We start from the raw sequence: 27,877 nt of genomic DNA, 5'->3' as shown, positions 1-27,877 counted from the left end.
AACAAAAAACGCTTGTACTATTAAACTAGACAATTAAATTACTTAAATACACTTTTAAATAAATATTAAACACCTAGATATCAGAAAAAGACAATGTTCTTCGCTCCACACTTTTCATGGATGGGAATCGAACCCACTCATGTGGTGAAGATAATATAAATTGTACCAATCAACAACATTCAACATAACATCTACGTAATATTACCTATATGCCAATACAAACTTACTGAAACTGTATCCCTATTTGAGTGAATACAAATCAAAACACTAAATTTACTTGGATCGTCAAAATGGTTTTCTATTACTCTTTATAGTCACTAAAATGAAATTATATACACTTGCATTAAAACTACAAATTGTGATTAATATTTTACTACATTGGGATTCAAATTTTGGGTCATAAAAATTTGCACAAATACATAATGCATTTACTGCATAATGTAAGGTGAAGTTAAATATTCTGAAGCACATTGAAAATCTTTATTTTCATTTTTACACAAAAAATTATTTCATAGATTCTTACATCAATCTTAAGTCTTAACACTAAAATCCAGTGAATTATAATAATATTCAAAATTATTTGTATATAGCGAAAGTATAATTAGGTATATATTTAATAAAACATGATTTAAAACAATTATCAAAATATTTACACAACAAGGTAAAAGAAAATTTAAACATAAAATTTTAATTAATAATAACAAATACATTATGTGACCTTAATAAGCGATAAGTAAATTAAAGCTAAAAGCTTAGAAGCGAAATATTCATAATCATTTATTATAATTATAATATTGAAATAATATGATTAAAAAATTACTACTGATATTGCATGGCCTGCTCAAGAGAATGAGAACATTGCATAAAAAAGTTAACTATAAATGCTAAGTATGCTAACAAAATGTACAAGTAAAATAAGAATAACTTCCTTATACTACTTCAGACGCAAAAATGCTACGAACTGTTTTGTTCACATTTAACATTTATTTATTTAATAATTTACTATATAATAATATTCAAACTGACAGCAAACTACACATTGGGTTTAACATCGATTCGCTTCAACATTTACTCGAGAATATCTTTCGAAATGGACCTAAGAGGGATTTATGCTTGAAACGCTAACATCAATAATTTTAATATAACACGAACATAGAAGATTGCACGTACATAAATATTATGCATAAAAGATAAAATTGTCATGATGTAGAACAGCGATCGTTATTATATTATTATGAAACGTTCGTAAAATTCAAAAAACGTATGGCAAACCTACAAACAATTCAATCTTTCCGGTAACATCCTGAGCATCCCGGGTCGTAACACGCGTAAGTCCACTCGCCTTGAGGTCGGCCGTAAAGCCAATATTATATCCACGAGGAGCGGTTGATGGCGTCGTAGGGCTGGCGCACGCCGAGCGGCGGCGGGTAGGCGGGCGGGTACAGGCCCATGGTCTGCCGCTGCAGCTCCTCCTGGTAGCGCTGGATGTACTGCTGGTACAGCGGCGAGCCCGCGTCGCCGAACCCGTAGCCGGCGCGCACCTGCGAGTGCGCCATGAAGGGGAAGCCGGCGCCGGCCGCCTGGTGCGCCGGCTTGCCCAGCTTGTCCGCGCCCGCCTCGCTGCTGCGCTGCTGGTGCGCCACCGCCGCCGCCATGTAGTTCGCGGCCATCAGCTGGCTCGTGCTGTTCCGGAAGTCGTCGATCGAGAACCCTGCGTTCTCCCCGTACATGCCGCTCAGGGCCATGTTCGTCGACGCTCCGAAGTTAAACGCGGTCGTCGGCATTATGCTCGTCTTGACCGATGTCAACACGTCGTTCCCGCAAGATGTCGGATGTTGGTAAGTTTGCGCGGTGGGAAGAGTCGGCTTCGGGTCTGCGGTCCTCTTTCTTTTCGGTTTCGCTTTAGGATCGATTTGAGCGTTTGTCGGTGTTGTTGTATTTTTGTATACGACATTATTATCCTTGCTCATTGACACGGCGGGTTGCGAATAAATGTTGCTATGAGAGACGGTCGTGTTGACGTCAGAAACTAGACCTTTATTGAACATGTGTGCCATTTGAAATGTTTTGTCGTGGTACAACGACGAAGTAGTGGTGGCGAAGCTGGATAAATAGCGCTCGTCATTAGAATATCTCTCCAACATTTGAGGAATGTTGGGCAAATTTCGGAGTGAATCAATTGGAAGGGTAGAATGAGTGCTGTAAGGGGTTTTATAAGGTATAGAGGAGACGAGAGGATGGTTTTGAGCCAGTTTTTCTGCTTTCTGGGCCTTAGCCATTGCGTCAATATTTTTAGCAATAGCGTCATCAGCACTCGATGTCACAATAGCATTCTCAGGTTTGTGCATTCCCCGAGGGTTGGGAATCCTTAGTTCAGATGGAATATTCTGCGACAATTCCGGCGTCCGTTGGTTGTGTCGTGGCATATTTGCATAGTTATTGTACTGCTGATGTTGCATGTTTTTATAATTTAAGGCTGCTGCAGTGTCAGCCTTGTTCTTTTCTTCATTATTTACTGCATAGGCAGAAGAATAGTCCGATGGTAGGATATCTTGTTTACGCATTTGGTTGGTGTTCTTCCAGTTTCCATAGTCCAAGGCAGTAGACGATGCTATGTTGTTGGCATATAACTTTTTATTGGCCAATTCAATATCATTGAGTGAAAAATTGCTTATCGCTTGACCAGTTGAGTGGTCATATTGATTTTGATGAGCGTGGGCTATATTTTGATTAATGCTCATGTCAGTGTGTTGCCGCTCATGAGAATGCGCTGGAGTCATGTTACAACCGGTTATATTGGGTTTAGAAAGCGGCCTCGGTAACTGTTGGCTGTTCATTCCGAGATTAATAGCAATCGCTTCTATCTCATAACCCTTATGTGCTTGAGAGGATGCTTTTTCTCGTGCCAGATATTCCACTTCGCGATTGTCGGTGCTATTCCTTCTATCTTCTGTATTGAAGTATCCCATATTAACCATGTCCACGCCGTCCTTCTTAGTCATTCCGAGTGGTTTAGTTAAGTCCACATTGTTCATGTCACGTTTATTTGCATGCGCTGGCTCATTATTTTCATAGGCGGGCTTCCGAATGTCGTACTGTTGCCTGTCTGTATATTCAGGCGGGCGCATGTCCCTGGCGTTGTTCAATTTCGCCATTTGAGATCTTTCGCTTAAAGCGAGAGCTATATCGTCCACTGACGGGGCAGCCATCGCCATGTTGTTGACTTGTGTTATCTTAGCGTAGTCATTCTTCGGTGGTTCTGGTTCTTTATGCTGAACAACTTTATCCGGCTGAATTTGCTCGGGTTCGTTGTAAGTACGCTTTTTCACTGGGAACAACGAAGATTTCGGTTCAAGCATCAGTGGAGCATTATGATTAACATGGGAATTAGAATTAGCCGTCGGCTGTGGTGATATTTGGGGTTGTGAGTAATTTGTCTGCACTGGTGAATACTGTGCTGAAGATGGAGAGTATGGGCTATTGAAATGACTGGGATACATTTCAGGCGCTGCTGAGTTGTAATCATCATTGGCTCTAGTCGATTTATTGATAGCTGTAGCTTTAGCTGAATCATAGTAAGGGGGCGCGTTTTGAGTGTACGTCGGTATCGGGGATTTGTTATGGTCAATGAAATAGTTTGGAGTCGCGGAACCGGGTGCGCTAGATGATGACGCATATACGTGTTGAGGATACGGAGAGTATGGAGACTGTGGACCCTCGCGAGGACTGCAACTTTTATCTGGGCTACTCTTAAGAGATGTCGTATCTTGGTAGAAGCCAGCTCGGACTGTGCCGTTAATTATGGGGTATGTGATCTTTTGGAAATCGTCATTTCGCGGAGAAGCCGGAGATCTCAATAGCGGAGATGTGTGTGACATTTGATGTCGCGGTGAATCTAAATCTTGACTGAACGATGATCGTTCAGAAATTGAACTGCCTGTGCTCGTCCTTCTTTGACGAGGTGTCGCCGACATGCTCGGGTGTGGGCTGTCTCCTCCATCAGGGTTTGGTGAGTTCGGATCGTTAGGAGAGTCAAATTTAACTGCGCCCACCCGAGGACTAGTCTTTACTTCATTATTTTCTACTGGTTTCTCTTCATTTTCAGTTTCTTCAGCCTTTTTCTTGGTAGTAGCAACGGGCGCGGTTGTTTTAGGCGCTCCAAACGCTTTGAACCAGGCGCTTAGATTCGGTGTGGCTTTTTCCTGGCTAGGCTTCATCATAAATGGTGGCTCAGTTTCAACTTCTGCATCTTTTTTGTTACATATAGCAGGTATTTTTTCTGGTTCTTTTTCAATAATAATCTCAGGTATGATTACGTCTCCTTCTGTTTCAGTAGCTTTAGAAGCAGTTGTCTGTTCTTTGTCGTTTTCATCTTTACCAAAGTTATGATCATCACCGAGCGTAAAATCAACAGTCGGTAATACAGATCCCAGACTCAGTTTAGGACTCGGTTCTTCATCCTTCGAATCTCGAGCTTTATTGGCTTGACCTGATTGATCAGTGTCGTCAGATTTATCAGCGGTTTTATTAACAAGATTAGTCAATAAATTGCCCTTGCTTTTTCCGGGTTGAAGTCTATCAATAGTTCTTTGTATTTCGCGACGTTTAATCAGTTTAGGTTCGCGTGAAGAGGGGCGTTTCCTTGAAGCTTCTTTTCTGCTGGCGAGTGGTCTTTCTCCTTGCGATAGTTCGTCGTCTTGGCGACTGCTGCTATCTTGTTCTTCAGTTGAGACTGTAGGAGCAGGGCTGTCGCAAGGTGAGCTCGCAGTGGATCCCTTTGGAGCTTCATCGAGCCATTTACTGATATCTTTCACAGCTTCTTCTAATGCCTCAGATGCGGATTCATTCTTGGCTGAACTCTTCTTAACCTGCTTTTTATTTGTGCACTTTCCTTTAACGGTTTCAAGGGGCTCATCATCAGAGCAGTCATCGTCACTATCGTCCTCTTTATAATCTTTTTTCTTTTCCACCCGCCTAGTACTCCGCGGAGTGAACAGACTAGCAAATAGTGATGTATCTTTGTATTTCTCATTTTTAGCCTTCAATTTTTCAATTGTTTCACGTAGCTTTTGATTCTTTTCCTTTTCCGGAATATTCAGATTTTGCTTGTGCTTGTCACTCTTTTGCTTATAATCAAATAGCGATTCCCATACATCTTTGGCTGCATGTCGCCGCCTTTCCTTGATTTTATCATATTTGTCTTTGAGAAATTCACATTCAGCATGATGTTTTGATGTTGCGGGTTGATCATAGTCAACTTTGTCAAATTCAGCTTTGCTGGTGTCTGGTTTGTCGAGTTCTGTAGGAGAAGGAGAGGGAGTGTGAATGGAGGGCAGGGGACTGGCACTGCGACTTCTATTCGAGCTAGACACCGACTCTTGAGAGTCACTACGCTTTAAAATCTCTGGTGGCTCTGGTTCTGGATCTTGATGCTTACTCTTCTTCTTCTTTTGCTTCGACTTTTTGCCTTCCTTGTCTTTATTCTTGCCGTGCTTTTTGCCATGTTTACTCTTGGATCCATGTTCTTTATTCTTCTTGTGATTTTTGGAATGTTTTCCATGCCGGTGATGGTGGCCCTTGCGTTTTTTCTTCCCCTTATCCTTGTGAGATTCTTTAGATTTTTTCGCGTCAGCTTCGTCTTCTTCTTCGTCACCTTTTTCATCTTTTTTCTTGTCGGCTTTATCTTGAGCTTCGTCATTATCATTGTCACTCGCAGGATTTTCTGGCTCGTCATCATCAGATTTCTCCTTCTTGATTGAAGAGGTGCTTGATTTTGGTTCTGTAAAATAACGAAAAAATGATATGATAAATATTATAAAAAAAATACCTACTCATGTAACTTGGGTACTTCATAATAATATCTGCACACTGGCGAACTTAGGAGAATATCTTTCTGATAATAATTTCTCTTGCATAAAAGATAATTGAGTTATACATATATGAACGGTTGCTGATAACATATAAGTAATTAACATATAAGTACCTACATGCCCATTCCACTTACATCAAATTTAACCCAAATCCTTAAAGTATTTTTTTCGAACCACCATCTTAATCATTATCTCTTACTTTATGAACAAAATGTACACCTACCCGCATCTTCGGAATGTGACTTTCGTTTTTTTCTCTTCCCGGGCGCCTGTCTGGCCGGCGAGTCGCTGGCCTTGCGTTTATGGCGCCTGGTTGGAGTCGGGAGCTGGTACTCGACTGCTATCTCTTCATCGGATGAGGACACACGGTATAGATACTTCTCGGTAAGGCGGTCGAACGCCGCTTGCAGGTTGTCCACCATTGCTGTGTATTCTGTCAGGAAAATTCGATTTTTTAGAGTATAACATAATATGTTGAAGGAAGGGTATTTAGGTACAATAATTTATACATGGCTAATTTTAATGTATTAATTTGTAAATAGTTCAGGATACATCGCCCATTTTTGCAAGTGACTACTATCAAGCTGATTTTCCGTTTGTAGCTTTATTTTGATGAGACACCGAATAATTTCGTGTACAAAACTCTCGATTGTGGTAGCTAACAGAGATAACAAGGATAACATTTTTTGATTTGATGGTTCTCAAATATTTATTACGCAATTTGTAGGACAATATGTCTGTTGAATTATATAAACATTATAGTAGAGCCATTTTAATAGGCAACATTTGACAGTTCAACAAAATTCAACAACGTAACCTAGTAACGACGATATAGAATAACATGATATTTCGTTTTGTTAGAACTGCACATTTGATTAACTTTTTTCAATTATGGTTACATGTTTATAATAATAATGACCGATATAAGTAATTTTAAGATTTCATTTTACTGATAAACCATACTAAACATAATAAACAATTTCTGAATTGAAGAACTGACGTCGCTACAATTTTGTGTCAATAAACCTTTTTTCTTTTTAAATACCAGAGACGGTACTCTAAAAATCGAAATATAACATCTAGAATCGAATGCATTGATTACTTGTGAATAAAAATCATCATAAATTAATAAATTCGATTGACAAATGTTTCAAATCCGTATCGATTAATTCACTTTAATCGATGTTTTTAAGCAGGTTACCTCTCTTCGAAGATAAAATTGATAGACGTCAAATGTTGCCTATTAAATTGGCTCAACTATAACTAAGTGAAAACAAAAAAATCAGCTTGTTAGTACGTAATCATTTATGATGACCTCGTTATCGATACACTTTGGAAAGGGGGACTCTTTGAACAAACCATAGATTTTGTAGGACAAATATTTTTTCGAATAATTTAGGTAATTATCTTGAGATTGAACCAAAAAAAAAATTCAGTTAGTAATAAATATTTGAGAACCATCAAATCAAAATTTTTTATCCTTGTTATCTCTGTTAGCTACCACAATTGGAGACTTTCGTACACGAAATTATTGGGCGTCTCATCAAAATAAAGCTACAAACGGAAAATTAGCTTGATAGTAGTCACTTGCAAAAATGGGCGATGTATCCTGAACTAAAATGTTCTGACGATTCAAAAGTGCTTTTATAAGAAGTCTAATTGAATAAATAAATGTTTGAGTTTCAGTTTAATATCTCAAATAAGGTCAGACACCGATCATTTTTATCCATTACAATAAATAAATATTACAATAAGGATATTTGTATTTTTTAATTACAACATATTCCAAACCTACATAAATAAAATATACCCATCCTACCATTATCATGTCCATTGTACAATCTGCAGTTATTGACAATCAGTTTGAAGTCTGCTTTGAACGACGAGAAGTCCGGGTAGAATCCGCTGTCCAGCCTTTCCTCCATCTTGTGGAGGTCCATGGGTCGGCGGATCACCGTGTAGTAGTTCGGAGCGTACTCCTCTTCAACTGGATCCAGGAACGGCCAAGCGTCCTCGTGGTTCGTCAGCTGTTCTAGCACTTTGTACATGTCGATCTGGATGTCTTCGTCCGTCTGGCTAAATCTGTAATCCAATAAAATTAATTTTATGAGATGGAATGATTATTGTGGTTTTAGTAAGCAACAGGAATTGTGACAATTTAGATTATAGACCGGTTTATAGTTCAGGATACATCGCCCATTTTTGCAAGTGACTACTATCAAGCTGATTTTCCGTTTGTAGCTTTATTTTGATGAGACACCGAATAATTTCGTGTACGAAACTCTCGATTGTGGTAGCTAACAGAGATAACAAGGATAAATTTTTTTATTTGATGGTTCTCAAATATTTATTACGCAATTTATAGGACAATATGTCTGATGAATTATATAAACATTAACTAAGTGAAAACAAAAAAATCAGCTTGTTAGACCTCGTTATCGATACACTTTGGAAAGGGGGACTCTTTGAACCAACCATAGATTTTGTAGGACAAATGTTTTTTCGAATAATTTAGGTAATTATCTTGAGATAAAACAAAAAAAAAACTTCAGTTAGTAATAAATATTTGAGAACCATCAAATCAAAAATTTTTATCCTTGTTATCTCTGTTAGCTACCACAATCGAGACTTTCGCACACGAAATTATTGGGCGTCTCATCAAAATAAAGCTACAAACGGAAAATTAGCTTGATAGTAGTCACTTGCAAAAATGGGCGATGTATCCTGAACTATTAGGAAGATCTACCTGTTTGTATCTATTAAATTTTCACATTTTGTGAATCAGAAAACATTCTAATTGACAAAAAAAATCTGCCAGCTGCCACCCGAAATCTGCCATACGAGAATTAATTGTTGTGTTTGATTCAACCGATTAAAAAAAAGGAGAAGGTTCTAATTTTACTGTCTTCCGTCTTTTTTTTATGTTTGATATTTTTTTTTTACTAATACAACACTAAAACATTAATTTCTACCACAATTTTCAAAAACAGTGTCACACTCACATCTGCGACGTCTTCACCTTGCGCCTAGTGCTGTTGACCGGCTCGTCGTTGTCCGGTATCACGATCTGGCCCGTGGCCGACGCGAGCGAGTTGTTCGTCTTGCGCCCGGTGCGTATCGGCTGCTCCGGTGGTGGTTCGCCCTGTGACAAACGTTATGAGTTAAAACGCTCATAAGCAACATCCTATCCTACTTAATATTATAAATGCGAAAGTTTGTGAGGATGGTTGTGTATGTGTATTTTATTTATTTACTTAATTGCTTTAAGTTCGCGGAAATCTTATTAAAATAGACGGAGTTTATTGCAAATGCATTAAAAAGAATTAATCAGCGTAAAAATAAAGTTCTGGTTGAGTTTGTAAAAAACCAGGTTTTAAGCTTATTTTATGCGTGACATAAAAATATTATCTTAGATTTACAAAAACGACGTTAAAGTTCTCAATTAAGAGGAGGCTCTCTAAATTTTATGTGAATTTGCATTAATATTCCGAAATAATAATATAATTTTATACGTGGAATGGAACGTATATGATTTATTGGGTCTTTTTCTTTCCACGTACGTTACGTAATTGTAACATTTTCTCTGTATTCTGGCGACGCGCGACGTTCGGATCATTTGCGGGAAATGCACGGACCGCGGAGTGGCGGGGTGCATGGGGCGGAGCTTGCGTAAAAATTATTTTAGAATGCCTGGTCTTAATAGCGTATCTTTTTAACCACGTTTATATTGTCTTCACCTATATGTTCGTAAGAAAGAAAAATATTTATTGCCACATATTACACACACTTAACAACTACTTATATTACAAAAAAAAAATACAATAGTTTACATGGCAATCGGATCAGACTATGACCATGCTGTCGGGTTTTAACACCTGAACAGCGCTGATTTTCAGTTTGCCCGTAAGTTTTTATTTCCGAGGCTCACTAATGTGTATGTAACCGAGTTCTTTAGTCTCGATTTTTACCTACTTTGTTTCGATAGATTTAATTCAAACTTTATACACTTATCAAACAACAGTGGCAATACAACAATTTATTATATTTACTTCTGTACTGTTGCATTTTAATTTTAAGTTTTTTTTTTTTGCTCTATTTTTTACATTAATTTTCTTATAATAAAAATAAAATCTTTAGATTGATTTCTTTGTTTGTTTAGTTTAAAGTCCTTGATTTTGTTTACTTATTCAATAGTGTGGTATAAGAATAAACACTTTCCTTCTTTCTCGTTTTCTTATTATCCTGGATAATAAAAAAATAAATAAATAGTAATTTTTTTGGTTGATTTTAAATATATTAAGTCTTGAAAGGTTGTTTATAACTTACTTTATGCGTAGCGGATGAGTTTTTTGACTTCTTTCCCTTGCTCTTGGTCTTCGACTTGCTGCTGCTCTTCTGCGGCATCTCCTCTGGCTCCGAGCTGTCGGAGCTGTCTGATGATGACGAGGATATCGACTTGGATCTGGATGTGCAAATAAACAATGTTACTTTGACCCAAGTTTAATACACGCAGATGTTCCATTTCAATTTATTATTTTATGGTACATATACTTGGATATAATAATCATTCATTTTTTTTATTTGAAATTAAACATGATATTACAGTATTCCAAAAGTAATAATGCGCATAGAAATCTTCGTCACTGTTCGGCAACTGTCATATTCTCGGAGCGTCCGAAGATGATATCGATAATTCCTTGTAAGTAAATAGCGAGTATAACCCCACGATTGCGAATATATTATCTTTGTTGGATTGATTTACTTGGAAATTTTTATATAGTACCTTTATAGTGTCTTACTGAAGCTGGTGTAATGATGGAAGAAAAGAAGGTTAAAATAACACAAAATTTATATTGTATAAAGTATGGTTTTTAAATAAATAAAAAAAAGTTTTCAAACACAGGTTTATATTTAAACCATATATGTAAATCTTATCATTAAAATCTCAGTTCAAAAGTATTTAAGGCCGTGTACGCGGTCCGTGCGCTGTTTGGCTCAAATATGTGATTTTTCAAACCAGATTGTCCATCAACCACTTATCTTACAAACATATGAATTACTAATAATTTTAGGGAATTTTATTGTCTATATAGTTAGTTAAGAGTTTTTTTCAATTAATACAGTATTTGTGAATACCATCAAGATAACTGAGCCGATGATTACTTGATTTCACTTTTAGTGTCAATTTCGAAGCTAAAAATATCTGAAATTGCTGACAGATCTAACACACATTTTTTTTAACTAACTGCAAAAATCCTTATTAAAATAGTTAGTTAAAAGATTTTTTTAATTTGGACTCCTAACTTACGAAATTAAAATCCGAACAATGTGAATTTTTTTAGAAATTATACTCGACAAAATGATTATTTTCACCAAGATATTTGACTTAGTTGAATATAATTTATACATATTGCAATAAAAGAACGTATTACTTATAAGATAAAATTTAAAAAATCAACTAAGGTACCTCTATTATTTTTCTACAATTTTTTTTAAAGTACTATAAAACACTGCGCGCGACCCGATTAAAATCAGTCGGCAGCGAGCCTTCCCAGAGAGAGGACATGTTGCTCGGCGCTCTCCTGTGGACCTATGCTGTTCATAGTAAAAGGATAGCGCAAGCCGCGATCTATCGTAATAGATCGCGGAGATTTTGACTTGCGTTAAATTGAATAAGCGCTCTTAAAGTAAGTACTGATCATTCTTCAATATTATGACAATTACAAAAAAAATAAAAACAATCAAAATCAGGGATTATCTTTATTTCTGACATTTTAGATACATCGGAACTCTTCTTCATTTTCACTTTCCCTACTGCCATCACCTGTGTAAATCATTTCATCGATTAATTCAATTCACCTTTAAAAACAAAACCAAGAAGGGTTCGTAATAGCAGCTCTATATAATTCCACACAGAGAGAACACGTACAGTCACCACCAATATTTAAAGACAACTGACGGATTTTTGAGTTTTTTGACTGACAGGCTACCGTCACTATATACAGATACATACAGTAAGGAAACTTCATACAAAATGTTCGAAATGGCTCCCCCCCCATAAAGCGTGTTTTCGAGGGTATTGAGGGGGATCGATAGTAGCGGGTGACACATCCACAGATTTTGAATATAGTGTGGAAAAAAGTTTAAAGTGATGTCATTTCACATTAAATAAATATCGATTGTTTCAGTTTGTAGCCCTTTCAATAAATATACATATATCTGTATCGTATCTGACTACAAGTTAAAAAGAGACTATTTTTTAATTTCTATAGATATGGCAGTATGAGTTTTAAATTATGTTGACATATTTTCTACCAAAATGATAGCTACAATTAATAGTACCTATTAGGAGTCCAGTCTGTTTAAAGACCGCATCTATTTTTTACGCAATCTAGAAGAGCACGAAAATCTAAAAAATGGAAACCTTAAAAAATCTTGTTTAAATTTATGTGCATAATTACGTAAATATTAGGGAAGAAAAAGATAGATATTATAATAATTATTGTATTTTTATCGATACGTGACTTTACCACTTTGTCAAGCACTAAGCCTGTCAAACTATTTTCTTTTTCATCCTAAAACAAAAAGGTTATATAAAAGGAGGTTCTATGTTCGTATAATAATAATTTTAATTTATTTTTGCATATTTTGTGTTTTTTAATTTAATTTAATTTATCGTTTCAAAAATAATTTAGTAGGTATACCTACATACAAGTATTGTTAATTCTGGTTTAAAATAATTATTGAATACTTATATGTATCATACAAATATCAAGCATTATGAATAATTTAGGTATGTACCTACATTAAAATAGCCTTCGGCGTCGAAAAAAGACAAGATTTCGAAATATAGCACTGAAAAAAACGTACCTATTTACTTTTACAAGGTATATATTTTATTGAGATTGTTTCTTCTTGTAAATTCATATTTAGGCTACACTATTTTTTAATTTTAACGGGTTTTAATCTCAAAATTACCACAAAGTCAACTGTGAAAAAAAGCAAACAGAAATATACAGGCCGAATTGATAACCTCCTCCATTTTTGAAGTCGGTTAAATATCAAAAAGGTAACAGCCCTATAGCTATACGTCATAATTTCATCGCAGGGGCTTAGTTTCCTAACTGTGTACGTAGTATATATCTGTCAACTGTGCTACCGTCACCTACCGCTCGATATGTTTTTGATTGTGTATGACCGTGAATTGACTTCTATTTCTTTTGAACAAGGTGTAAAATGCAAGCTCGTTGTTTAGGGCTCTTACGATTCAATGATTCGAGTGTCTTCGGAAATACGACAATTAGCGAAGATTTGCATGCGCATTATTAATTTTGTATTACTGTAACTTACGTGATATAATATATAATAAGAATATAAGACACATTTAGAACAATAATAAACATTCTCTGAACAAATCTATGATATGATAAATAAGAAACAATCTATGAAATTAAAATGCCTACACTATACATTTATTTAAAAAAAATGCCTGTCACCTATGCATTCCACAAATGAAATTGGAAACAAACTTAATAAAAAAAAAATTACCGCGAGACAACATAGACGATCGATTCAAACTGAATCTTAACAAAAACAAAAAGATTTTATTGCACGCCTCATAAGCGAAGCGTTGAGGTGGGTACTACTGTCACTTCGCGCAAAACATCTGATTTTTCAAACTTAAAATGTCTTTATGTATCATACATTGCACTTGTAAGATAATACATACACACACATATTAAGAAAAAACACTATTTTTAACATTCATGATATTTTTGATGTCATTTTTGTTATTTAAACTAGTTAAAAAACAGTTTAAAAATATCTATATATATCAATATAATAAATTCAAAAAGATCCGTTGGTCATTCATCAGTGTGTATAATTTGCTCCCGTTTATTTCATCAATTTAACTATTTAAAAGTGTAGTTTAAGTCTTGAACAGTGTCATAATCGTCAGTAACTATATAAACGAACTATTAGTGAACAATTTAATATCCAGTGTACAGTGTAAATACAAAATAAAAGTATAAAACTATTATAAAACATTAATGTGAGACAGACTTCGAAGTGTTAAGACTGTTTACGATAAAAACGCGTAAGCGACGCTGATTCCCTGGCGCTTACGACCTTTCTGCCGAGGCTATAAATCAGAACATCAGGACGGCAAGTACAGAATTATATTGCTTTGAATCTACTTATACCACTAAACGTACTCATATCGTGCATAGCTTGAAGCGCTACTTTGTCAAATTTTGGACTTGATTCATAATCGCTTTGTCATGTCTACAATAATTAATTGTGCCGGTTGCATGAGCGCTTTTAAAAGCCGAGATGGCCTACAATGCTTTAAGTGCAATCTTTGGTTTGATCTTCTTTGCGCGAATATAACTGAAAGGCGTTTCAAATCAATGCATGCTAAAACTAAGAGTTCGTGGATATGCCCTGGATGTTTAATCAAGGAACCTAAGGTGGATAACACGAATACGCCGGTCCGTGCGGCAAGACTGCCTTCCCCATCTGGGGATTGCGCGTTTCTTGGTCAAGAATTGCAACACGTTCCGGCTGATACAGACAACAACACTTTATTAACCGATTTAAAAAGCAGTTCATTGAGAGAAATTATTAGGCAAGAAATAAGTCAGGCTCTTAGAGAATCGGTTAAGTCCCTATTCAGCGAACAGTTTAATAGAATCAATAGCCTAATAGCCGATTTTCAGCAATCACTTACATTCTACAGCGGACAATACGATGAAATTAAATCAACACTTGAAGAAAAATGTATTATAATAAATAAATTGGAAAAAGATAACGCTTCTCTCATGAACTCATTGAAGGATTTGAGAAGAGATTTAAATTCAATGGAACAACATGCACGGTCTAATAATGTTGAATTGCATTGTGTGCCAGAACATCGCTCAGAAAATTTAATTAATACAGTTCTCCAACTCAGCAAGGTCATTAAATGCGACATAAAAGATACCGACATAATGTATTGCTCCAGAATCGCTAAAATTAATACAAAAAGTAACAGGCCACGATCTGTACTCGTCAAATTTAGCAGCCCTCGGATTCGTGACACCTTTCTTGCAGCTAGCCAGCAGTATAATAAGAACAACAAAAAGAACAAATTGAACTCTGCTGACCTTGGTATTGCATCAGATACACCTTCACCTATTTATGTTATTGAGCATTTATCACCGACTAACAAAATAATTCATGCTGCCGCTAGATTCAGAGCAAAAGAAATTAACTACAAATTTGTATGGGTGCGAGGTGGTAGAATATTTATGAAAAAGGACGAGGTATCTGAGACTATTGTCATAGGAAGCCTGGAAAAATTGAAGTCGGTATCCTAATTGCGTAATAATACTATGTTTATCTATTGCACAAGATTTATTGTTATAATTTTTATATTCGATTCTATAAAAATTTATTACCAGAATACAAGAGGTTTACGTAGTAATTTGGTTAATGTACGTCAGCATATACAGAGTTCAGACTATGATGTCTATGTCTTAACTGAGACGTGGCTGCACGGTGGGATTTTTGACAATGAAATCTTCGATAACACATTCACTGTATATCGTCGCGATCGTGAATCCTCCAATATCAGTAATCATAAGAAATTGGGAGGTGGAGTCCTCATTGCAGTTTCTAATAAAATTTTGTCTAGTCGTATGTCAGATTGGGAGAGTAATTATGAGGATGTATGGATTGCTATTGGTTCCGGTGGCGATTTCCATAATTCTATAAAGATATGCGCTGTCTATTTGCCGCCCCCTGTCACTTATAATATACTAGATAATTTCCTTTGCAACTGTAGTTCTGTCATTGAAAGATATTCGTCTGGTTCTACGATTCTTCTTGGTGATTTTAATCTCCCCTGTATTGATTGGATATACGACAATACAAACCTCTTACTATTTCCTTCTTGCAGTGGTTCTCGTTTAAGAGATCGTTTGGTGGATTTCCTCACTTTGCATGATTTCACTCAGCGCAATGGATTTAAAAATTCTCAAAGTAAAGTCCTTGATTTGGTACTGTCAGACATTGATTGCGTTGATATAACAATATGCCCTAGTCCTATAAGAGAAGTTGACAGGTACCATCCCCCTTTAGTTATCACACCTAATACTAAAATGATTAGAAAATGTAAACCGAAGCCCTCATATCGTTACAACTTTTTTAAAGCAGATTACAATACAATAATTAACGCTCTCGACTGCATTAACTGGAAACATGAACTGAATTCAACAGAGGGAATAGATGGTATTGTTGATAATTTTTATGCTGTTATCAATAATGTTATTAAACAACATATACCGATGACTTTTCGATACCAAGGTGGTTATCCACCTTGGTACTCAAATCACCTTATAAAAGTGCTTAAAAAGAAATTAAAATTACGTAAGAAGGTAAAAAAATATGGTAATCCACTAGACATTCTTGAATTTAGTTATCTGCGTAAGGAAAGTGCCAACCTAATTAAAGTTTGCTACAAAAACTACTTGGACAAGATTGAAAAGGCGGTTAAAACTCAGCCTAAAATTTTTTGGACTCATATTAAGAACTTGCGGAAAGGCGGATCCACTTATCCCTCGCAGATGGTTTTGAATTCAGAAGTCGCCAACAATCCTTCTGATATCGCTAATTTATTTGCAAAACAATTTTCTTCTGTATTCGATCCAACACATACTTCACCCGATTATTCTTCATCCAATGATGTTTCCCTTATTAAAATCACAAATTCTTTTGGCATATCTCAACATGCCGTCTACAGAGCACTCTCTAAATTAGATAGGTCTAAGGGTGCGGGACCTGATAATATACCACCTATTTTCTTGACGTCTTGCGCTCGAGCCTTGTCTTTGCCACTATCGTATATATACAACGCCTCACTTGAGAAGGGAATATTTCCTGCAAAATGGAAACTGGCTCGGATTGTACCCATATACAAAAATGGCAAACGTGATCTGGTCTCTAATTACCGTCCAATTTCTATTCTCTCTACAATGTCAAAAGTTTTCGAGTCCCTTGTATATAACCATTTATATTCCACTGTCCAAAGCACTTTATCTTTCAAACAACATGGTTTTGTCAACAAGAGATCTACGAACACCAACTTAGTTGCCTTCATAAGTGACGTGTCGGATGCCGTAGACCGTGGTTTCCAGGTTGACGCTATCTACACCGACTTTTCTAAGGCTTTTGATAAAGTCAGCCACCGCATATTGGTCGACAAGTTGAAACACTCTGGAATTACAGGAAATATTTTGAATTGGTGCTCGTCTTATTTATGTGGAAGAAAGTCGTCGGTAGTTCTTGATGGAGTTCAGTCCGAGTATTTCTTAGCGACATCAGGAGTGCCTCAAGGGTCAACCCTGGGCCCATTATTTTTTAACATATTTATTAATGATTTACCTGATATTTTCCAGCACAGTACACCATTTCTATTTGCTGACGATTTGAAATTAATTCGTCAAATAAAATCTCGTGCTGATTCCGATTTAATACAATCTGACCTAGATAGACTGACTAATTGGTGCGAAAGAAACGCAATGTATCTGAATTGTGGCAAGTGTTACCAGATATCTTTTACTCGCTCCCAAAATAGAATACTCTCCAAATATCACATTAAGGGTAACTTTCTAATGGAAGTATCTACGATTCGCGATCTGGGAGTGCATTTGGATTGTAAGCTACGTTTTATAGAACATTATGATGTCATCATCGCAGCGGCATACCGTTCTCTTGGATTTATTCTGCGTTGTTCAAAAGAATTTAAAAACACATCTACTGCTCTACTCCTTTATAATAGCTTCGTGCGCAGTCGTTTGGAGTATTGCAGTATAGTTTGGAACCCCTGCTATCAGATTCACAAAAATAGAATTGAAAATATTCAGAGAAGACTTGTACGCCACCTTGCTTACCGTGCTGGTATCGTAAGATCCATAAGCTCTTATGAAGGCAGGCTAAAACACTTTAACATGACATCTCTCGAATCGCGTCGCACTATAGCTGATCTTTCGTTCTTATACAAATTGTTAAACAACGGTCTCGACTGTCCTGCATTACTTAGTAGGCTCTGTATCAATGTACCGTCTAGAGTCCCTCGTCTACCCCGTTCCCTCTTGAGTGCGCCCTCATACAGGACAAATCTAGGCAAAAATTCACCCATAGTGAGACTCTCCCACGAGTACATTAAGTTCACGGGCATCTCGGGAGACATAGACATCTTCGGTCAATCATTAACGGAATTTAAATCGTTGATCCTCAGAATTTGTAATGAGTGATAGTGATAGAAATATTTTGTTATTGTTTTCTTCTTCTTATTAAATGTATTTTATGTAAGGAGTTTGAATGAATTGTAATGAATTTAATTGGAATATTCAAGCACTTTGACATTTAAAATATTATTACATTAAAATTTTAGATTATTATTATATTATAAAAATTAATTTAAATTTATATTATATTATTTTTCAGCAAATTTACATATTATTGAATTTAAAATCTGCAATAGTAATGCTTGTTTGATTTATATAATGGCTCTTTAATTATTATTGTTATATACCTAATATTTTTTTAATAAAATGACAAATTGTAGTTGAATTGTAATGAACATTGAACGTATGTTGTACGCTGTAATTTCCTGTAATTAAAGGTACAGTAGATTATGTATTTTAATAAGATGTAATAAACGTGAACTGTGTCCTTTGTTGGAAATTCTATAATTATAAATAAATAAATAAATAAAAAGTTCTGTCTTGGACGTCCGTGTGTCTGTATGTGCGGAGGATTTTCTTGTTAACACGATAGCGATCGAAATACTTTACGGGTATCATTTAAGCTATCACCAATTTAATTAGTTTTGTGTTTCTTAAATAATAGGGTTTGTCCTCAAAATAGTAGATCTGTCACCAAAATGTAGTCACCAAACAATGCAAAATCTGTTCCACAATAAATCACCTAAAATCCTGAGATATAAGGTCTAGTACCAAATAAATTTTTTTGTATGTATTATAATAGGTGTGTCCTAATAAGTATTTAAGCAAACTAATTTAAAGAGATCACCAATAAATCATATTATGTTACTAAAAGTTAAAATAATCAATATTTATTCTTAAAAATAATAGGTAACCAGTGAATAATCAGCTATGGTTTAATAGCTGGCTAATGGTTAGCATAATTGATGATAAAACTTAATTAAAGTTAAAATAACCAATATTTATTGTCAAAAAACAATAATCACTGAATAATCAGCGCTGGTTTGGATTTCGAAGGGCGCCCCCTTTTTATTTTCTGGTCGATAAGCTCATTTTTTGCTTCTGGTGGGGGTTGGCCAGCTTTAAGCGTATTAGTACGAGATCCGGCTGCAGGATTAGTGCGTTCATCGGTTTTTTGCTGAAAACCGAATTTTTATGTATATTTATAATTAGGAGAATATATATCGACTAGGTTGCCAGTCAAAATTTGGCCGCAAGCATGTTTAATTAAAATTTTTCTAATCGATTTTTGGGAAAAAAATTCGTTCACTTGTTTTTTGAATAAAATGTAGTCTACATCACGGCAAATGATATAAAGATTCTAAAAAATCACGGTTGCCGCTTTTCACCTGGCCGCAACATCTTGGCAGCCTGGTGCAAACAGGTATGATTTCGATTCATTTTTACGTTCATAACGTACATTTATGAATCATATATCAAATCAAAGCTATTTTTTTTTCTATTTATTATCATATATGGTTGCCTAATTAAATCCGGCCGCAAATAAGGGTTGCCGGCTGTTAAAGATGTTGAATATTTAAGGTTGAGTGAAAGAAAATATGTCGTCCTTTTCAAAATGACAAATTTAAAAAAGAAATATTGATTTAATATAATTAACGGCCGATCCTCTCTTTTTCTCGTTGTTTCGCTGCCGCACGCGAATGCGTCGGTGTACTAATAGGCGTAAATATTTATAATTTTTAACAGCCGGCAACCCTTATTTGCGGCTGGATTTAATTAGGCAACCATATATGATAATAAATAGAAAAAAAATAGCTTTGATTTGATATATGATTCATAAATGTACGTTATGAACGTAAAAATGAATCGAAATCATACCTGTTTGCACGAGGCTGCCAAGATGTTGCGGCCAGTTGAAAAGCGGCAACCGTGATTTTTTAGAATCTTTTATATCATTGGCCGTGATGTAGACTACATTTTATTCAAAAAACAAGTGAACGAATTTTTTTCCCAAAAATCGATTAGAAAAATTTTAATTAAACATGCTTGCGGCCAAATTTTGACTGGCAACCTAGTCGATATATATTCTCCTAATTATAAATATACATAAAAATTCGGTTTTCAGCAAAAAACCGATGAACGCACTAATCCTGCAGCCGGATCTTAGACTATATGGCTAATCCGATAGTATGTTTGCACATGTCAATTTTTAAAGCGCGCCAATTTGTCTCCGCCCATTTGATCATTTTTTCATTAAAATTATAAATTGATGTATTAAATTGATAACGAATACTATTAATTTATTATCTGAACGAAATAAAATGTTACTACTGTATTGGTGACAAAATATCAAATAAAAAGGAGTCGCAGTCAGGGATCGATAATCGATTTAATTGGTGACAGATCTACCATTCTGAGCACAGAGCTATTATTTAAGTAACAAAACTGTTATTATAAGAACGAAGTTTATATTCATGTAATGCAATATAATTTTAAAGTGAAACTTTTATTACATCGTCTCAAACTTTTTGGTCTGTGTAGCGCATGTCGCGTGTATCGCGGCTGCCGAGTAGGTATACCTACTCGGCACGCGACATGCGCTACACAAAGCAGTGTTCGGAACCGTTCGAACAGTTTCACTTTTACCGTGGTTTCATAAAACCACACAACATTTTTTTATTGGTTATCGATCTCTTATTTTGCACATATATTAACATTAATTTGATAATTCATACCTGGGAACAATTTTTGTTTATCTGAGAACGAAAATATTTCGTGGTGATAGATCTATTTATTAGGTGATACAACTTGATGACAAATATAAATTTTGGTGATAGAAAATATAGTTCCCATACTTTACTAATCGAGTCTTTTTTTTTCTCTTACGCTTGAGTATGCTCAGGAATAGAACCCTTTCATTTTTCAGGGTCTGATTCGATGTGGTTTAATTGTTATTAAATAAACAAAAAAAATATCGACTGTTCTCCATAATTTTAGTATATCTATATATTATATTCTTTATTTTATTTTATTTATTTTTTTATATTTATAGTGTACTCAAAATTCACCATTATAAACTCGATTCTTTATACTATAAGCCAAGGTTTAAAAAAATAAGTTGGTAGTCAGTCCCTTAAACCTGCGCAGTTTCACATCTAGGTGGGGCCACAAGAAAAATAGCTCAATTATTACGGTACCGCTTTCTTTACTTTTCCAACTGTTTTATTTTATTTCTTTTTTATATTTATAGTGTACTCTTTATAAATAATCAATTTTATTGTAAAGGATGAGATTATGAGGCGTGCACTTTTGGATTTTCCAAACTATTTTTATTTTAAGATAATTGATGTTTTATTATTATTTGTTATTTCCCCGACAATACGTTATAGAAAAACCAAAATCACGATATAAAAATAATAAACAATAACATCGTTGTACTATAGTAATTTAATTTTCCAAGCTCATTTCAAAATAATCCCCGAGACAAAATTGTCGCTACCGAAACCGAAGCTTAAAAACACAAACAAAAACAAAAACTTTTCAAATGAAAACATCACGTTTCAACAGTGAACACTACACTAACCTCAGCAGATTCCTTCGCTTGGCGCGGTTGCGGCGCGCGAGGTCCTGGCTCTCCTTGCTGTCGGAGTCCTTCGACGTGTCCACATCTGTGGTTGCCTTGCTGCTCTCCTCCTCCTCCTTCTGCCGGATCTTCTGCAGCACGCGGCTAGACGTGCGCCGCGGGGCAAGTTCGAGCAACCTTCGAGGCAAACGCAACCTATTAACCATAATTACAAACCGCTCGATACACAGTACCAAAAGGGACACGGTTAATTAAAAAAAAAAAACAACATTTCGCAAGCATCGCGCGCACTCCGCGTGGAAGCCATTGCCATGGCGTTGTGACGGGGTGCGGAGTGGCGCGTTGCGAACTTTTATTCGCAACACATGTGTTCAAAGCCAAGCGTATTGTAAAATCGCGTTGGGTTGAGACAATGTGCTTCACGCACACTGCCACATTATAATGTGTGTGACGATGAGAATGCATCTTGATCGAATTAAAAAAATTATAAATATGATCATTACAACTATTATATTCTATACGAACTATTTTTAAAGTATTGAAAAGCAAGTGTCTAAATTGAAATATACTAGAGGAATTTTTTTGGTTTAATTTTTTGTAGATAAAATAAAAACTTATGAAGTGGTATTTGATTTACTCAAAATTAACCTACACAAGTTCAATAGGAATCTCAAGGACAAGTGTTATCAAATGCTTCCGTTTTGCCATTGTGAAAACATCAGAGTATTTAAAGAAATTCAACACTTATTGCAAGTTAATCTTAAGCCCTTGGCAAGGTGACTTGTCCCTTGCAGCCTATCGTTGAAAGTGAAGCTTTGAAGTATCGACTGCAACGAAGGGAGCTAGCTAATAGCCAAACCATTTAGCTGACTTCATAAACAGCACCCATAATTAATGTGATCGAAGAATAACCCTACACTAGAACTTTGAAACCATATACCTATTAAATTTTAACCATTCCTAACACGCTACCATGTGTTCAAGTTTAAGTACATGGAAGGCCTTCATTATTATGAGAAAACTCAACACGTGCCTTACATTATTATCGAATTTTCTTGACTACCTACGCAAGAGCACCGAGAGTGGACCGTATGGTTTTCTTAATCCTTACACACATTATTTTTAACACACGTAGGTGTATCAACACACGTAGGTGTAGAGTACCTACATGCGTTAAATCGATAATGTTTTTATATAGGCATTTTTTTATATATTTAGGATTATTTTCTTAAATGAAAGACATTTTTATGTGAACTCGATAAAATATCAAACATATTGAGATAACTCCTAAATATAAACTGTTTGAAATATAATTTCATCCGACTCAGAATTTCATTATAGTACTTTCAATAAAGTAACACAAAAAATGTAACTTTGCTGCGCTTTTTGTGCTTTTTGGTCACGTCAAAGGACCGTAGTTTGAAAACTAAAGAGACGCAAAGGCGGTTGAGCCGTTTTTCAAGTACTCTAAGGATGTAAAGAGAGCTTTCAACAGGTACCTTCGCAGGCATCTGTACGTAATTGCGCTCTGTCTCCGGGGGCCATAGTACACTGGTCGCAAACTCTAATTAAAATTAAAACCCCTGGAGCAGAAACAAGCGTCAAAGCGTTTGCGAGAATCGAGAAAATAATATTTCATTCGCGAGCATCCCTCTGTTGTTCCCATAACTTAGCTGAGAGTAAATATTGCATCGCAAGCGGACTTCGGTTCTGGAGTTTAGGCTGTGTTCCTAATCAATAACGACAAGGGCATCTCGCATATATTGTGAACGCACAGCAAAGCGCTGTTATCAATTACGCAGGTCATCGGAAACGTAGATACAGATATGTTGTATCGTGTATTGTAAATTAATTGCCAATGCAACGTGATAACGTTCATTAATAACAACCTGATACGGATATCCCATAAAGAGGCGGCATCATTGATTTTGACCAAATTAATTGATTCATTTAATTTGACAAAGTACCACTAAATATCATATTATCAAAAATGTAACACTTTGTTGTAATATTAAAAAAACGTGATATAAAAAATCTAGCAAATTATAACTAGTTAAGTTAATACAAATTAGAAAATCAAATCATATCAGGAGAAGCAATAATATTATTATTTCCATAATGAACAATGACATGAAAACTATTTGCGCATCAGGCGAATTGAGCTTTCGCTGAAATGTATTGACGCTCAACTTTTGTATTTTAAATACTAGAAAATATTATTATAATTGCAATTAGTTTATAGAAAACAGGATGAATAAAAATATGATGTTTATTTCGCTATTGATTTTGTTTTAGTATGAAAGAGAACTGGAAAAGCTCTTATGATCAGAGTCGGTAAACAAAATTACGTCCAGTGGATAGAAAAGGGCCACACTAAAGTTCATTTTGATACAAAATGCTTTCACATAATGCTCCCACGTGGCACGTGGACGATGGAATACATGCCGTATGGTTTCCTTTACAAGTCCAAATGTGATGCGCAATAACATTTCTAATAGAAAACTCGCGCATTTTGTGGTAAAATCGCATTTACTTGTCCGAGTTTGAATACTATTATGCGTTTTTATGTTTTTTTTTTGTCCTAGAGATCAATATTGATAAACATTCAATTAGAATTGTAAAAGAGTTCTACGCGGAATCACACAGCATTGTGTTTTATTATCAACAAATTTATTGCTCTGTTGTCGGAATCGTCATTTGTCTTAATCGGAATTTCCAAATTTTCGATCAAAATATATCTTTCGCAATTTCGCAAAATTCATTTTGCTGCTTGCTGCAATGCTTTCATATGGCTATTAAAAGTGCGTCATACTTAATAACATTCGCTCAAAATAAAAAAGTCGCTTTGCATATAATGTTAGTCACAAACATAGTAAATGGTTGGCAAGCAGTATCAATACTTGATGGAAACAAACAGCTAACAGCCAGGTGCAGGCTGCATCGGTAATCGCCTGCATTACTTACGTCATCGATTTTCAATTATTCTAAATATTTTATTGTCTCCAACAAGTTAGTAAGTTAAAATCGATGGAAGTACGAAAATAGATGCAATCGTTAGTAATATTATACTTAATAAAATATTGCCTTTGCCATGGGGGTGGAAGTATGGCGGTTATGGCAATGTAATGATCAAGTGTTATAGAAATATTAGGTGAAACATTCTAGATGCAGATAAAATATAAGTTACTGAACATTTATTAAAATCTCCTAAATTTTAAACATCATCTTAAGCTTGTAGTTTGGCTCCAATTAATTATGTTCTGATTTAATTCACACACATACAAAATTTTACAATTTATGTGAAATATATGTAACTATATCTTATTACAAATATTTCTGACGCATTAAGTTTCATGAAAGAGACAAGTAAGGTATATTTATAGGACATACTAATCTAGGTGCTATTGTAATATGAAGGAACATTGAAAAATAACAAAGAATGCTTTGCACAAGAATAGTGATAACAAAAGAAAATGCAAACTTGTGTTATCCAATTACATCCTTTCAATGAGTTACATCTTAACAAAACATTTCTTCTCCTATTTTAGTAGAATATAAATCTGATATTCTAAGAACAGAAAATTGAACAAGTTCAGTTTTCTATTACCTAGAATCAAGTTGCATGTTCTCATAATAAAATTATTTCTATACTAACTTCCGCCCGCGACTCCGTCCGCGCGGAAAAATTAAGATTTATTTTTTTTTCAACGTATTTTTCCGGGATAAAAAGTATCCTATTTTATGCCCAGGATAATAAGATATAATTATACCAAGTTTCATCGAAATCGAACCGTTAGTTTTTACGTGATGCCTTCACATACAGACAGACAGACAGACAGACAAAAATTGATTTAATCACATATTTGGGTTTGGTATCGATCCAGTAACACCCCCTGGTATTTATTTTTTCAATATTTTCAATGTACAGAATTGACCCTTCTACAGATTTATTATATGTATAGATTAAATTCAATGAAACCACAAAATTTCCTCAGATTATTTTTGCTACTTTATCAAATTTAAAATAGATTTAAGTCTTCAGTCCCTGTCATTAAAAAAAAAATTAAAAATCACATTTGGTCAATGTTGATTATGGCCTTTACCTTCAAAGGAGGCCTAATCCTGTGAAGTTGGAACATAATGGGCTGATGATGATGATGATCAAAGAGCGCATTTCAATGTGTTATGTACATTATATACATATTTAACTTACCTTTTCCGCTGTAGACGTTCCTTCTCTTGAAATAGTCTTGGTATTTCTGGCATAAAATTCTGCGAAAGCGATCGGAACAGTTCCTTCTCAACCTTGCTGGTGGCCTTGCTGAACTTCTGTGTCAGGTGGGTCCAATCCTCTTCCGTAAAGCACACGACCTGCCACACCCTCTCTGTTTCATCATCGTTCCACTCTTCCCCATGTAGCCAGCCGCGCTTCTTATCCTTGCTCTTCTTTTTCTTTTTTCCTTTTGGCTTCTTCACTATATCCTCTCTATACAATCTTGTGCCGTAGAAATACCAGTAAGCTGAGTCATTGTCATCCCATCTAAACAAGGAAAATCCCACCTGAAGTATTTGTTTCTCATACACATTGCAACTTTTGTACTCAATATGTTAATTACTCACCCGAGTGGTTCCACCCTCAGGCTCTCGGCTTCCAGGTTCTTAAACAAATCAAAAACATCCTCAGCGTCCAATCGGAAATCACATAGTGCATACAGGATCTCAACTTTTCTGCGCAGCGGCAGAAACTGAAAGTCAATGTCAGTATTGAAGGGGTTGTATCGTCCTGATTCCTGACATTTTTGCCGGAATAGACGTCTCAAATACATCTGAAAAAAAAGGTTCAGTTGGTCCTATATCTAGTACGTAGTACGCGAAAAAACATATGTTTACAGTATTGGGTATATTACCTGATAATTAAACGCTGAGATGTCATTGTTGCCCAAACACCCATTTAGGAGTCGAACAATTAACTCTGTCAGCAAAGAACTACCTGAGTCCTCGGTTCCGTCTGTTAGAAGAGCTTCCTCGAGCTCCTACAATATGTTCATATTTTTTGTTTATAATTATCAATAAATAAGGTCTATAAAACGTAACAACGTAAATATATGAGAGTTAATGATTTTACTCACTTCAATGTCAAAATCCAGAAGATTGAAAGCAGTCCGAAATAATGAGCAAAAATACGCAATACTTGGTACTTCCCACCATGATTGTATGTCAAGGAACCGTGAGAAATTCATTCAGGGATGTTGTGTAGAGAAAAACACAAACTGATCCTCTTTTTTTCACAGAATCCTATCTAGAACTCGATAAAAGATGGTAACATAACCTTAAATCACTATTCCTTCACTGTACGATGAAGGAATCTATGCGAAACGCGCTTCCATATTATCGGGGTTGCTTCAGAATGATGTAATTAAGTTTTGTTAAATTTATTTTTTATTCTCAAACACAGACACGAATATGCGTTGTGTATTGGAGAACACAAACGCCATAACAGTTTACAAGTTATTCAAGTACAATACTAGCACGAGAAGATAAATCATCTTCTTGTCCTAGATCTGATCGTAATTTAATTTATAAAATCTTAATATATTTTTTACAATGTTATAATTGTCTAATTATGTTAAATCTTATCCATAATATTACTTTTGAATAAAATAAAGCACTCAACGATTTCAGTGCCAACGGAAGTTATTATAGATAAGTATATCTTGTTTTGTTTTATTTTTGCTCTGCCTCTATAGTCTCTCATTTCATTGATCACAAATTCGTTCAATACAACATAGACAATTTTAGTATTTCCAACACAAAATCTAATATATAAAAATCAATGCCACTTTTCGTTGTAATTCCATAACTCGAGAACGGCTGAACCGATTTCGATAATTCTTTTTTTATTATATTCCTTGAAGTACGAGTATGGTTCTTATGTAGAGAAAACGTTAATATGTACCACGGGCGAAGCCGGGGCGGACCGCTAGTTTGTTATATATTACTACAAGAAAACACAGAAGAGAAAATTACGACAAAATATGTTTTTTTCTCTTAAAAATTATAGAACTAATATACTATATTATTTTTTGTTCACGACTTAACGGATTTATACACCAGTGCAAACTTAGCACCCCATCTATGGAATTTTGGGTCGAAAATGACCTTGATCGTTAGGTCCCCGTTAGGTCCTTTAAGGG

At 35.3% G+C, this 27,877-nt stretch overlaps 1 protein-coding gene across 2 annotated transcripts; it reads right to left on the bottom strand.

Moving 5' to 3' along the window:
* Positions 1-465: 465 nt before the first annotated feature.
* Positions 466-27,191, bottom strand: LOC123705575. Of its 2 annotated transcripts, none has more exons than XM_045654426.1 (10): positions 26,813-27,191; positions 26,591-26,716; positions 26,304-26,509; positions 25,897-26,223; positions 21,684-21,878; positions 10,197-10,332; positions 8,873-9,012; positions 7,690-7,952; positions 6,094-6,303; positions 466-5,779 (listed from the first exon to the last, which is right to left on the bottom strand). In XM_045654426.1, the coding sequence occupies exons 1-10, from the start codon at positions 26,921-26,923 to the stop codon at positions 1,368-1,370; spliced, it is 6,126 nt and encodes a 2,041-aa protein (XP_045510382.1). In that variant the 5' UTR covers positions 26,924-27,191; the 3' UTR covers positions 466-1,367. The 2 variants fall into 2 exon arrangements, with proteins under 2 accessions (XP_045510382.1, XP_045510383.1); XM_045654427.1 differs by having other exon boundaries at positions 21,684-21,860.
* Positions 27,192-27,877: the final 686 nt, after the last annotated feature.

The sequence above is a fragment of the Colias croceus genome, chromosome Z (assembly GCF_905220415.1).
Source record: "Colias croceus chromosome Z, ilColCroc2.1".
Lineage (NCBI taxonomy): Eukaryota > Metazoa > Arthropoda > Insecta > Lepidoptera > Pieridae > Colias > Colias croceus.
The sequence above is the reverse complement of the archived record's forward strand: the minus strand, read 5'-3'. Positions and strand labels throughout refer to the sequence as shown.

Excerpts from the sequence above, each read along its gene's own strand:
- LOC123705575 (XM_045654426.1), bottom strand. The coding sequence starts at position 26,923 with ATGAATTTCTCACGGTTCCTTGACATACAATCATGGTGGGAAGTACCA. Across the intron at positions 10,333-21,683 it reads AAGCGAAGGAATCTGCTGAG|ATCCAAGTCGATATCCTCGT; the intron begins GTTAGTGTAGTG and ends TTGCACATCCAG. Across the intron at positions 7,953-8,872 it reads AAGGTGAAGACGTCGCAGAT|ATTTAGCCAGACGGACGAAG; the intron begins GTGAGTGTGACA and ends ATTGGATTACAG.